Raw genomic sequence first — 13,773 nt, 5'->3', positions numbered from 1 at the left:
GATTTTTGAGAGAGAGACAACACGAGCAGGGGGGAGGTAGAGAGAGGGGAAGAGAGAACTGAAGCAGGCCTGATGCAGGGCTCAACCCCACAAACCGTGAGATGACCTGAGCTGAAGTCGGACATTTAGCCAACTGAGCCACCCAGGCACCCCGGTCTCATTCCTGAAGTTCCAAGTTTCGTTCTGTCGTTTACTTTTTGCCTGAAGAACTTCCCTTAGCATTGCTTTCTGAGCAGCTCTGCTGGTTCAGGACTCTTAGTTCACCTTCATGTGGGGATATCTATTTCATCTGTATTCCTGGTATTTCTATGGGTACAGTATTCTAGATGGTTACTTTCAGTCTTTAAAAACTGTCCAGTCACATGGGCTCTGGTTTCTGATGAGAAATCTGTTGTTCACATTGTCGTTACTCTGTATAAAATTAGTCACTTTTTTTGGGCTGCTTTCAAGATAAAAAGTCTTCAGGTTCATTAGTCAGTGGTGTTTTGACATAGTTTTAACTTTTTGGGGTGTACTGAGCTTTGTGAATCCTTAAATTTGTCTTTTGCCAGTTTTGGGATACTTCCAACCATTTTGGTAAAGAACAGTATTTTTACACCAATGTCTGTCTCTTTTTGCTGGGAATCCATTAATGCACACATCAGATCTTTTTATATTGTCCCACAAGTCCCCAAGGCTTGGTTTGTTTCCAAATGTTTATCCACTAAATTTTCACTTTAAAGTTTGTAACTTCTGGTTTATTTCGACAGCATTTGCCCTTCTTTCATGGCAGTATGGTTATAATGACTAGAGCCTTAAAAGGCTCTAATATATCTTTTTCTGAGCATCCCACCAACACATTTAAGTTGACATCTGTTGACTTTCTTTTCCTTTTAGACTTTCCCGGCTCTTTGTATGTTGACTCTGAGTATTAAAATCCTCTAGAAAACGTTGGTATGTTTTGTTTTTGGGTTTTTGTTTTTGGAAGCAGGCAAACAGTCTGACTAGGTTCCGACCACACACGCTTTCCTCCCCTGGATGGGCCTTGGTTCGAGCCCGCTGTTCTCCAAGCGCACGGTGCTAGCTGGGCCTACGTCTGTGTGCAGCACCAGGGCCAGTCTGCGTGGCAGCTCGGTTCGTGAAGTCTCTGCCGCCACAGCTCCGGGTGTACACAGCTTAGGGTGAATTCAGGGTATCACATGGGAGGAGGGAGGAGCTCTTCTATACTTCCATCTTCCAGATACCCCTTTGCCTGGTTTTTGGCTAAAAAAATTTTAGGTTTCACCTCCCTGTGGTGTTGTACTCTCTCTGATTGGGTCCAGCTTGGGGCCAAAGTGGCGAGAAAAAAAGATCTCACAAGGACCCCCCCCCCCCAGACACACTCCTCTTTGGAGTACACAGGTGTCCCTTTTTCTAGTCTCCCGTGTCCAGAGCTGTCCGAGCAGATCTCCCCGGTGTCCACGGGCCCTTCCCAGCACTCTCCAGGTAGAGAGGGAGGAGGTGTCTCCCGGGTCCGTGGTGTTTGCTCCTAAGTACAGTTCTGTATTCAGGCTGCCCGGGAGGTAACGAGAGAGGAAAATACGGGAAAATCATCACCATACTGGTTCTTCTACAGTTTTAGTCCCGCAGTCCCAATCTGCCTGCTGCTATTTACTTTTCAGAGTGCTGGGAAAATGCTTCATTCTGTTCAGGGATGTCAGCTGTAACCCTGGGAAGGCACAGGGCAAAGTGTGCTTATGCCCACGGGATTACCCATCTCCTCAGAGGTCACCTGAAACCCTGGCTAACATCTGTTGTGTGGCGGCGGACGTAAACACGGAGGAAGCAACAAGCGGTGAGTCCTTGTAGCACAGCATTCCACGGAAACCTGCGTGTGCTGGACAGTGGCCTACGGGGCCAGTCACTGTGCGCCGTGGTTCTTACAGCCGTTTAGGCCTGAACTGACTACGTGGCTGCAGGTAGGCTCCCGATGGGCACTGAGGTCTTCGTTGTAGACTGAACATGGCTCTAAATGTGGGCCTACCTCTAATTAGCAGTGCTTCTGCTACATGAAAGACCTATTGGTTAGTGAACTGTCCCCTTTATCTGGAGGCTCTTCTCTTCTATGTCTGTTTCTTGGAGAAAGGTAGCTTATCCTCTAGGATAGCTGCTTTGACACCTGTTTGGACAAGTTTAACTTGAAGGAGAACCTAATGAGTTACCAGAGTAACGTTGTCTGACAGAAGGGGAGTTAAGGCCATACGCATTTTAAGGTATCTATTAATGCAACGTGGACAGGAGATCTAAAGCCAATTGTGAATGCTTCCTTTCGTTAGGAGAACTAGTCTCTCTGTGTCAGAGTGAAGCGCCCCACGAGCTCTGTCTGTGAGCCCTGCAGCGCAGCTTCCTTGAGCTCCCACAGGGCCCCGCGCCGACCTTCCCCGGCTGCCAGGGTCAGTTAGCAAGCTCCAGGACACCAGCGATCCCCACTGGGGACTTTCTGGTAGCCGGACGGTCACCGTGTCAGAGCGTGGAGCTTGCGCTGCCACGGGGGCGTAGATCTCAAGCTGTCAGCAGTGATCTTGATTCTTAGGCTGAAAGGCGGGTCCTTAGAAGAAATGGTGGCAACAGCCACAACCTCAAAGTAGGTTTCACAACTGCACTGTCATAGATAAAATCAGTGAGATTCCGTTATCACCACCTGTGCCCCCTGAGCCTCTTCCACGTGCGAACACCCCTCTCTGGCGGCAGAGCCTACACCACGGCCAGCACAGCAGCTCCTCGGTGCCTTTGCTCCAGTGCGCTAGGCCCTTGGCGGGTCAGAGCACAAGTTAAAAAAAAACAAACAAACTTGTTTCAGTTTATCAAAATGACAATGATACTCTATTCAATTAAAATTAGTAAAAATATTTTATTGAGTTTCAGGAACTTGGTAGTTTTAAAATTTAAAATCTTTGCACACAAATCACCACTATGCTTTCTAGAATTGTGGAGGTTAGGACTTGAAGACTGTCACTGATCTCCTTGTGTCACATAGCTTGGAAATCCTAAGTCCTGGGGCTGCCCCGCCCGACTCAGGGTCTATGCTGCTGTTCTAAGGGAGGATGGTGAAGGGAGTGGTGTCTTTAAGGAGCTCAGCTGTCCACGTGGAGACTCTTAAGGTTGCCAGAGTAGGAGGGATCCCAAGTCATGCCCAGACACGCCGCGCCACGTGGCTCACATGTGAGTTTCTCTTTCGTAGTTTTGTTTGGTTTGGGGCAAAGCTGTTCAAATGAAGTTTCTAGTTCCTTGGGGAGCCCAGAAGTCTGGCAAAGGTCAAAGCAGAAACGTCCTGAAGTAAGACATTTAGGAACTTCCAGTGAACAGCTGGGGATTAGTTCGGAGCATCACGTCTGTTGAGGGGGCACCAGGAGTCAAGCAGGGACGCAAGCTCCGTGGCCGTGGATGTTTTGAGGGCTCCTGGGAATTCAGAGCTAAACTGCAAACGGTTAAGTGCCTGGGATACGACTATTTGCTAATCCATGTTGTTTTTCTGCCTTCTCCTTGATAGTCTCAAATTTCCATGTGCCAATCAATCAGCCAACTGAACAAGACAAGGAAGAGGCCCCCAAAGCCCTCTGAAAAAGGCACACGCCAGCTGCTTTACGGCAAAAATACTGGAGAGCTGGGTACTTTTTTTAAAGTCTATAATCCCAGCAAAAGTCCCTCCAGACCCACAAAGTCTACGTTTTAGGCTCAGAAATAACCAACTGATGGACTGGGCTTACTTTGGGAGAACTACCCCAGTCTTTCCGGACGGTGACAGGCACACTGCTGTGGAGACACGGCTGGCTCCAGGCGGACACAGATGCATTGGTCAAGTCCGTGTTCGCGCTGGGGCGGCCTCGACCATTCACCTGCCCAGAGCTCAGTCCGAGCCCACGGGAGTCATGACTGGCAGGTCTGGACCACTCAGCGGAGCGACCTGACCCTACGCAGGACATTATGCAATCGGCGTTATTCTGCAAATCGCAAACCTTCTGAGTAAAAAAGACAAAAACTATACATTCCAAGGTTGTCTGTAAAGTGCCTGGAAGATGCAGACTGCTGCCCTGAGGCACTCTGACCCATCCGGGCTCCAGCCTGCAAGTTACCTGCCACTGTCACACACGTGGGGCCTCATTCACATGATGGTTTCATTTTTATTTTTCTTTAATGGCTGAGTTATAAATCCAGCTAGTGTGCAGTAATTTCATTATTTTTCATACGCATTATCTGCAATAACATTGTGACAGCTCCGTACTGTGGGTTAACACACAATACTTAGAACAAATTTATCATATTTGGTCTGTAGGTAAATAAGGTTTTAAAATTGCCTAAATATACCACTCTGAGCCGTTTCATTCCACCAGGAAAATACAGGGTTTTCCCTCTCTTTAAAAAAAAAATTAAATACCAAAATAACTACATTTAAATAAATAACATGATGATGATGACATTTAAAAGTTCACAATAAGGCCAAAGCCCTCTTCTAGTCGCACGGCTGCTCAGCCCTGACCCCCTCAGAACGCTCTGGAAAGGCCAAAGGTTTTGTTCAGGGGCAGCGTGATGGAGGCCGGGCGGGCGGGGGCGTGGCGGGGGGGGGGGGGGGGCCCTTACTGCTCATTCACTCACCTTTGTTTCATCTCACTTTTGTGTCTTGTAGGAGAGAAGTCAGCTTTAGGACTGCTTCAGTTCTGAAAGGCTGAGGGGGATTTCCTGTCACAAATCAGAGAAGGACCTGGATGTTTCCAAGGCCCTCGTGTCAACACGCAGCCTCTCCTCCACCCCGCACCTGCTGCTCCCCGCGTGCCGGGCAGATGGCAGCGTCACCGGGTGGACGGCCGGCCGGACGATGGCTCTGTGCCTCGAGCCGGTGACCGTGACTAGGAACGTGCCACAGAGAGACCTGTGACACTTGACGGAATCTTTTTTCCAAATGAAGGAGGAACAGTTCTGTCGTTTGAAACACACACAACACTTAGGAGGCTTGTTTTACTTAGAGTGGAAAATTATGCCGGGACAAAGTCAACACAAAGAAACAAACAACAGAAAGTAGCAGGAAAGAGAACCAGTTAAGTGCAGCTCGGAGAGTCCGGCAGTTCTTTCGGTCATGGCTACATGCAGCCCCGCATGGGCATCCGTCTGTCCAGTCAGTCTGTCTGTCCATCCTAAATGCATCCGGCACCTGCTCTAACACGGAAAACCTGCAGATGTCATCAGGCAGCTCCATCTGAACATTAACAGGATAGACAAAAGGAAATCATTCCATAGGCTGAAAACAAACAACAGAAACAAAACTACATTGTTTCTTTTCCCCAAATGAAATCAACACAAAACGTCCTGTGTGATTCCAAAATTTCCAGAGTAGAAATGGAGTGATCTGAAATGTCAAAGACCCCATTATTTCGTAAAGAAAGTACACCTCAAAATACTCTAATTCCACATGTGGACAACAAAACACGGTCTCATCTGCACCGAGCGTCCTGGGAGGGCAGCGGGGACGGCGCCCGCCCTGTCCCGGCAGCTCCGCCTGCCCCGGGCACGGGCTCAACCAGGACCCCGCGCCTCTAATCCGGAGTCCCCAGCTGAGCCCGGGGCGGGGAGACGCTGCCGGAACCAGGTTCTGTTGCATGTGGTTTTGTTCAGGTGTGACTTCTGTCTTTAAGGAGCGTAAGGCCACCTGGGTTTTGTGTTTTCAGTGCTGAGGTGAAGTCCAACCGCAGGGCCCTCTACCCACCGAGACGGCGTTCCGAGCGTCGGTGAGAGGCAGTGTCTCCTTTTGGCACCACAGAGTTGATATTAAAGTAAGAAAAGCTGTCCCAGTCGCTAGTTCTGGACACCCTTCTCCCTGCCGGCCGTCGGCGGCGTGTCCACACTCAGCGCGATGACGATGCTCTCGCCGTCTTCCGTCTTGACCCGCTTCAGCTCCGGCTGCTCCGACTGGTCGCCGTTCTGGCGCTTTGTGGGCAGGGAGGCGGACGCCGATGCGTGTGTTGCCAGCATGTGCAGAGGACTCGCCCCTGCTGCAAAGAGACAGTGAGTCAGACCCCGCGTTCTCAGGTGCGCCCTCGTCCCCCGTCAGGCCCCCACGGGGCCCTGGGGCACCAGCTGGTCCAGGCTCTGCCCAAAGGGCTGGCTTCTGTGTGTGACCGGTACGGCCCGTGGTGGCCAGGGGCACGGGGGCCTGGACTGGACAGACCCTATATAGCCAGTTAACTGTCTGACGAGCGGGTGTTCTCAGCAACAGCTGGCCCCTTTATCACTCCGAAGACCGTGCTACCTTCACAGAAGCACGGGGGAGGCTCAGGCAAAGGGGCTGCTGCCCGCCTTCTCCCCGAGCAGAAGCCCCTCGTGCCCCACATCACACTGAGCGGGGTGGGCGTGTGGCTCAGGCCAACCGGGAGCCGTGACAAGGAAAGCCCCGTGTGTGGGGAGGTTCATCTTCGTCCGGGCCCCATGAACCTAGGAGCTCACAAGCAGACGCGTGCCCGTGAGCCCTGGTCTGGCTTGGCGGCTTCTCCTTGGTCCCCACCACCAAACGCGTCCTCTCTCGGGGCTGCATCACAGAGAGACCCCCCCCCCCTCCTTCCCTGGCCCTCACCCGGCCCATGCTTTGCACAATCAGGCAAACTCTAAGACATGAAAAAAGAAAGTGCTGCTTCCTCAGAGCGAGAAGACAGGGCTGGGTCCCCCTAGGGAAGGGGCAGAACCGCCAGCCTGATCAGTGTCCCAGCATAAGGCGCCCCTGTCCGAACCCGGAAACACAGCCAGGGAAGCAGCTATGAAGGGGAGGCATACAGACAGCAGAATGTGTCCCGGAGCGGAAGCGTCACATGGACACAGAGTTGCCTGTGTCTTGAAAGGAAGAGAAGGCAGGAGAAGTCAGGCTACAGACAGGCAAACTGGGAACTCGAACGCAGGGGCGGGGAGACCGACCCCAAACCAGGCGCTCGGCGACGGGTTCCTCCAAGGAGGCGTAGGGGCAGAAGACGCCGGGAGGGTGCAGGCTTCCACCTGGGCCCCAGGGATGCGCACTGGCTGCTGTAGAGACTCCGCCTGACCTTGGGATGGTGCAAGGGCCGCCCGGGTGAACCACAGGCACAGGAGGCAGTTCTGCAACTTAGACCCTCCTTGTTGTACCCGACTCAGAACCCATCCAAGTTGTATCCCTGGACCATCTCCACCGGCTCCTTTTCACACAGGGGTCTGTGGCATCTCTGCTGCGTCACACGCTCATGAGAGAGCCACCTGTCCCCCTGATTTTTGTCGGACTAGCTGTGGACAGCCCCAGTCTTTCGGATCTTCGCCCCCCTGGGTGACCACACAGAGCAGTCTCGGACTCATGCACTTCATCTGGCAGGCCTGTCCTGATGCCTGGTGCTAAGGCCTCTTGTGTATGACACATGGGGATGGAGAGAGCATTCTCTTGGGAAGATGGGCCCTAGGGGTCTCTAGGGGCCATGCACCCTGAGAGCTGTCAGCTCCTGGTCTTGAGGAGAACAGGCCCCCTGACCTAGACAGGGGGCCAGGGTGGGGCTCTGCACATGACGATGCCCTCAGGAACAGAGGGGCTGGCTCGACCCTGATTAATGGGGGCACCCTGGTTCCTCTCCACTTCATTCCAGAATAACTGCCCTGTCCCGTTAGGAAAGAGGGCCTGTGTGGTTGCTGGGGTGGCACTGACGTGCAGCCCAAGTTCTTCCAGTGGGACCCGCACACCACACAGTCGAAGATGCTGGACACGAACGAGAGTGAATCAGCGCCTGGAACTGAGCGACACGGGACGCTGGGACCTTGCTGTGCTCGGCCACCCTCCCGGGAGAAATACAGGGCAGGGGTCTGTCAACCGGTTAACACACACCTTATTCTATGTGTTTCTGGTTAAAAACAACTTACTACCACGTTAACACTGAGCTCATGCCTGAAAGCAACTCACGTAACATAAAGCAAATCACAGAGCTCTGTGCCTCCGACACCAGGGGCCTTTTCAGTACTATGCTTAGGGTCCATTTTAAACAGGAAAATCACCAACAAAAACACCAACCCTGAAAAACTGCACTAAAGGGCATGTGCTTCCGGTCAGAGCTGAACCCAAGAGGGGGCACCGCCGTGTCGCCCCTCAGCAGGAGCCAGATTCAAGTGTCCATCCACCCCGTGCGTGGGTGCGTGAGCACGCATGAGCACTGACTGGGATGACAAATAACTGTTAGTGATCAGGCGAGCACTGAGGGTCAACTGTGGGAGGTCACCTCTAGTAGTCCCCCAGAGCACCAGCCCTACACAGGATGGGCACGACAGCAACGCCGTCCCCTCAGGGCAGACGCCTCCCGTGGGGAAACAGGGCAAAAGGCTAAGCTGGTCAAGCAGGTCTTCCACTGGCTCCAGATACACCCCTGCAAGTGGCCCCCGGGGGAGACGGAGGTGAACAGGGACACTGGACTAAGACGACAGACAGCGCAGGCACTAGCCCACAGGCACCTGTGTCCCTAAGAGGCCCGTACACCTTCTTAACACCTCAAAGCAGCACAGGGCAGGGGGCCGTTTTCTGCAAGGAGAAGGAAGGGCTGATGGCTGTGAGCACAATGGAGACTCTTAGGACAGCAAGTGAAGTGTCAGCCTGGGACTTCTGCTTCAGGGCCACAAGAGAACGTGGTCAGCAGGAGGAGGTGACCATTCTTCCCAACACCCGCTGCCGCTGCCCCTGCCCCCGGATAGAGGCCTGGGGTGGCTGTCTCAGCAAAGACCCACACTGACAGAGCACCTCTGACCAGAACCACAGCCCAGTGGGGGAAGAGAGGCTGAGGAACGGCCAGAAGCACACTGGGTTTTCTGGGGGGCAGGTGGTACAGCCCCAGAAGCCGCCCCGAAGAGGAGCCATCCCGCACAGGCACAGGCCAGACTTCCACATCCACTCTCCGAGGCCAGCATCACTCTGAAACCGAAGCGGACCAGAATACTACAGGAAAGCTACAATGTCCCTGACACAAACTGACATAAACCTCCTCAACAAGACATCAGCAAATCAAATTCAACAGCATATAAAAGGGTTACATGCCACGGCCAACGGATTCATCCCAGGGACGCAAGGGTAGCTAAACATTAAAAAAAAAAAAAAAAAAAAAAAAAAAGCCATGCGACACACTGCATTAATAAAGGAAAACACCCACATGATCACCTCAACACAGAAAAAGCATGTGACTGAATTCAACACCCTTTCCCGATAGAGCTCCTCAGCAAACCAGAAAGGAAAAACAGCTCGGCATAATAAGGTCTGTAGACGACAACCCACAGCTAACATCGGCCTCGACAGTGCAAGACGACATTCTCCCTCTAGGATCAGGAGCAGGACACAGATGTCTGCTTCTGGCACTGAGATTCAACACTGCTGGAGTCTTAGCCCAGCAGGCACAGGGAAGTCAAGGCATCTGAATGGAAAAGGAAGTAAAACCCTCTACTGGAAATGACCTAATCTTTGTATGTAGGAAATCCTAATAAATCCACACAAGAAAACCCCCTAAGCCAAAAACTATAACCACTCAGAACTGAACTCAGCAAAGTTGCAAAGTACAATATGGACACGCGAAGATCAGCTGTAACAGCTGTGTATATAGTAACAGCTGTAAAATGCAGTAACCAGCTATGTATATAGTAGCAACTGTAATGTACAGTAAGCAGCAGTATATATGGTAACAGCTATATATATAGAAAAGACTAATATATAGTAATCAGCTGTATGTATAATAATCAGCTGTAACATATCATAATCAGCTGTATATATAGTAAACTTAAAAGGAAATTAAGAGAACAATTCCAAAGGAACTGAACAGGAAGGAATTCCAAAGGAATAAAACAGGAAGAAATTTGAGCCAGACTTTTACACTGAGAACTACAGAACACTGTGGAAAGAAATTAAGGACTTAAACAAATGGAGAGATGTCAACGCTCCTGGTTGAGAAGACGTGATGCTCGTCATGCGGCACTGCCTAAAGCAATCTACGGGCTCAGTGCAGTCCCTATCGACATCCCAAATGCTGGTTTTTTGCAGAAATGGAAAAGCTGATCCTAAAATTTGCACGGAATTGCTAGGGATCCAGAATAGTCAAAACAAAAAAGAACAAGGTCGGAGGACTCCTCCTTCCCAATTTCAAAACTTCCTACAAAACTGCAGTAATCAAAACTGTGGCTTTGGCATCGAGGCAGACGCGAAGGTCAGGGAGATAGACGTGAGAAAGAAACCCGTAGATCGGAGGTCAAGTGACTTTCCACAAGGGTGACAAAACCACTCCGTGGGGAAAGCATGGTCTCTTCTATGGAAGAGACCTTCTATGGAAGAGGCCTCTTCTGGAACAGATGTACATCCACACGCCAAAGGTGTGGTCAGACCATTACCTCACTCACTCGATACAAAAATTAACGCTACATGGATCAAAGAACTAAACCTAAGAGCTGGAACACTGTCGCTCTGAGAAGAAGAAAGCACAGGGGCACCACCCCAGGGGTGGCAGTGGAGTCTTTGCATAGGCCACCTGGAGCACAAGACACAAAAGGGCACAGAGATAAAGGGGACTTCACAATTAAAAACTGGTGCATCAGAGGGGCGCCTGGGTGGCTCCATCGGTTAAGCATCCGATCATCGGGTTCAGGTCACTATCTCACAGCTCACGGGTTCGAGCCCTCTGTCAGGCTCTGTGCTGACAGCTCACAGCCTGGAGCCTGCTTCGGATTCTGTGTCTCCCTCTCTCTCTGCCCCTCCCCCACTCACGTTCTGTCTCCCTCTCTCAAAAATAAACATTAAAAAAAATTATTTTAGGGGCGCCTGGGTGGCTCAGCCGGTTAAGCGCCAGACTTCCACTCAGGTCATGACCTCACGGTTTGTGGGTTCGAGCCCTGCATCGGGCTCTGTGCTGACAGCTCAGAGCCTGGAGCCTGCTTCAGATTCCGTGTCTCCCTTTCTCTCTCAGCCCCTTCTTGGCTCACACTCTGTCTCTCTCTCGCTCTCTCAAAAATAAACATTAAAAAAAAATTTTTTTTAATTATTTTAAATCTGTAAAAAACTGGTGCATCAGAGACACTATCAGGAGAGTGAAGAGATAAACCCACCAAATGAGAGAAAATATTTGCAAATCACATCTGGTCAGGACCTAGTATCCAGAATATATCAAGAGCTCCTACACCTCAACAACAAAAAATGGACAAAAGATTTACATAGCTCGTTGAAGACCTACAAATCACCAAGCACATGAGAAGATGCTCAACATCGTTACTCATGAGGGAAATGCAAACCCAAATCACTGATATCACTTCACACCCAGTAAGATGGCCATGAGGGGGAAAAACAACAACAGAAAACAACACGTGTTGGTGAGGATGTAGACAAATGAGAATCTCCTACATCAGCGGAAGAATGTAAAATGTAGCTGCTGTGGAAAAGTTTGGAAGTTCTTCAATAAACAACACAGAATTACCATACGACTGAGCAATTCTACTCCTAGGTATACACCCAGAAGAAATGAAAACGAGGACACCATACATAATCATGAATGTTCACAGCAGCACTATTCACAACAGCCAGAAGGTGGAAACAATCCAAATGTCCATCAATCGGTGACTGAATCAACAAAAATGGAAACATTAATGGGGCGCCTGGGTGGCTCAGTCGGTTGAGCGTCCGACTTCAGCTCAGGTCACGATCTCACGGTTCGTGAGTTCGAGCCCCGCGTCAGGCTCTGGGCTGATGGCTCAGAGCCTGGAGCCTGCTTCCGATTCTGTGTCCCCCTCTCTCTCTGCCCCTCCCCCATTCATGCTCTGTCTCTCTCTGTCTCAAAAATAAACATTAAAAAAAAAAATTTAAAAAAAACACTTTAAAAAAATGGAAACATTAAGCCATAAAGAAGTACTGACCAATGCTATAAACCTCCGAACATGATGCTCAGTGAGAGCCCAGATATAAAAGGCCACGTATCAAATTGTATCTACAGGGAATGTCCAGTGTAGGCAAATCCACAGAGACAGATTAGTGGCTACCAGGGGCTCAGGTAAGAGGGAAACGGGAAGTAACTGCTTACTGTGTATAAGGTTTACTACTGGGACAATGAAAATGCTTCTAAACTCGTTAGAGGAGATGGTTTCAAAATGCTGTGAATGTACCTAATGCCACTGACTTGTATGCTGTAAAATGGTCAATTGTATGTTACGTATATTTTACCATGACGACAAAAAAAAAAAAAAATGACTCGAATCCTAAGGAGTACTAAGTATAAAAGAATTACTGCTAATTTTAAAAAATAGTAAAAGCAAATTCTTTCAGAGATGCTGAAATACCAACAGATAAAAATGACACTATGTCTGGATCTGGGTGGGGAAGAGCTGGGAGAGAATTTCCAGAATGTCTGACGTTTTCCATAATACAAAGCTTAAAAGAAAAAAGCAAAGCTGCTGACTTTCAGAGTTTATTAACAGGTACCGCTTTCCTTTCTCAAAAGTGACTTTCTAGGGTGAAGGCAGTCGCAGGCCACGCAGCACCTCAGTGACCGCTGACACTGTGTAAGGAGAGCCACCCTCCTCGCCCAGTCTTCAAGCTCATCTGCCACCTCCTCCCCCTTTTCCACAGCGCCTCCTGCGCCCACTGGGCTGGGTGCCGCCGCTGGGAGGATGGTGTCTGGGAGCACTGAATCGTGACGGACTAGAGAGAGAACCCTTTTCTAAACCAGTGATTTCTTTAAAAAAATTTTTTTTAAGGTTTTTTATTTTTTGAGAGAGCACAAGCAGGGGAGGGGCAGATAGAGAGGGAGACACAGAATCCAAAGCAGGCTCCAGGTTCTGAGCTGTCAGCACAGAGCCCGACACGGGGCTCGAACCCAGGAACGCGAGATCATGAATGACCAAGCTGAAGTGGGACACTCAACCGACTGGGCCCCCCAGGCAGCCCCCAGTGATTTCTAAGTAAAAGACTACAACCAAATTAAAGAAGAACCAATAAAATTTCCCACTAACAGATAATTTAAAATGGTTTTTGGTAAAAGATGACTAAAACTGGAAGGAGTTTCAATATTTTTTCCATCTTCCTTCTCCTGAGAGGGAACAAGGTCTCAAGGCTGACCCTGCAGCGATCATCAATGATGATAAAAAAAACTGTGTGGCTTTCTTTAAAGCCCCAATATATTAAGAAGTTAATCTTTAATACAATTTTAATTTATCTTACGAGATAAATTATATTTTTGAGGAGTGCCTGGGTGGCTCAGTCGGTTGAACCATCAACTCCTGATCTCGTGGTTGTGGGATGAAGCCCCAAGTCGGGCTCCATGACAACAGAGAAAAGCCTGCTTGAGATTCTCTCTCCCTCTGCCCTTCCCCTACGTGCACCCCTCTCTATCCCGCTCTCTAAATAAATAAACAAATATTTAAAAAATTGTATTTTTGGGGGCACCTGGGTGGGCTCAGTCAGTTAAGTGTCCGACTTTGGCTCAGGTCACCATCTCACAGTTCGTGGGTTCGAGCCCCATGTCGGGCTCTGTGCTGACAGCAAGAGCCTGGAGCCTGCTTCCGATTCTGTCTTCCCCTCTGTCTGCCCCTCCCCTGCTTGCACTCTCTCAAAAAGAAACATTAAAAAACTTTTTTTAATAAATAAATTAAAAAATTCTATTTGTTTTTTTAAGTTTGTTTATTTTGAGAGAGAGGGAGAGAGGATCGCATGCAGGCCCCATGATGTCTGCAGACAGTCCGACAAGGGCTTGATCCCATGACCCTGGGATCATGACCTGAGCCAAAATCAAGAGTAAGGCGCTTAACCGACTG

At 49.9% G+C, this 13,773-nt stretch overlaps 1 protein-coding gene across 3 annotated transcripts in view; it reads right to left on the bottom strand.

Annotated features, from left to right (window-relative positions):
* Positions 1-2,849: 2,849 nt before the first annotated feature.
* The window catches only part of FOXK2 (forkhead box K2), a 64,151-nt gene continuing 53,227 nt past the window's right edge, over positions 2,850-13,773 (bottom strand). The window contains exons 9-11 of one of the 3 annotated variants that reach the window (XM_042916107.1): positions 5,717-6,002; positions 4,612-5,209; positions 2,850-3,263 (exon numbers count right to left, since the gene is read on the bottom strand). In XM_042916107.1, the coding sequence (XP_042772041.1) occupies positions 5,806-6,002 (197 nt within the window). In that variant the 3' untranslated portion in view covers positions 2,850-3,263; positions 4,612-5,209; positions 5,717-5,805. Of the gene's footprint in view, positions 3,264-4,611; positions 6,003-13,773 lie in introns of all 3 variants that reach the window. The other 2 variants (XM_042916108.1, XM_042916106.1) reach the window with 2 other exon arrangements.

The sequence above is a fragment of the Panthera leo genome, chromosome E1 (assembly GCF_018350215.1).
Source record: "Panthera leo isolate Ple1 chromosome E1, P.leo_Ple1_pat1.1, whole genome shotgun sequence".
Taxonomy (NCBI): Eukaryota; Metazoa; Chordata; class Mammalia; order Carnivora; family Felidae; genus Panthera; species Panthera leo.
The sequence above is the reverse complement of the archived record's forward strand: the minus strand, read 5'-3'. Positions and strand labels throughout refer to the sequence as shown.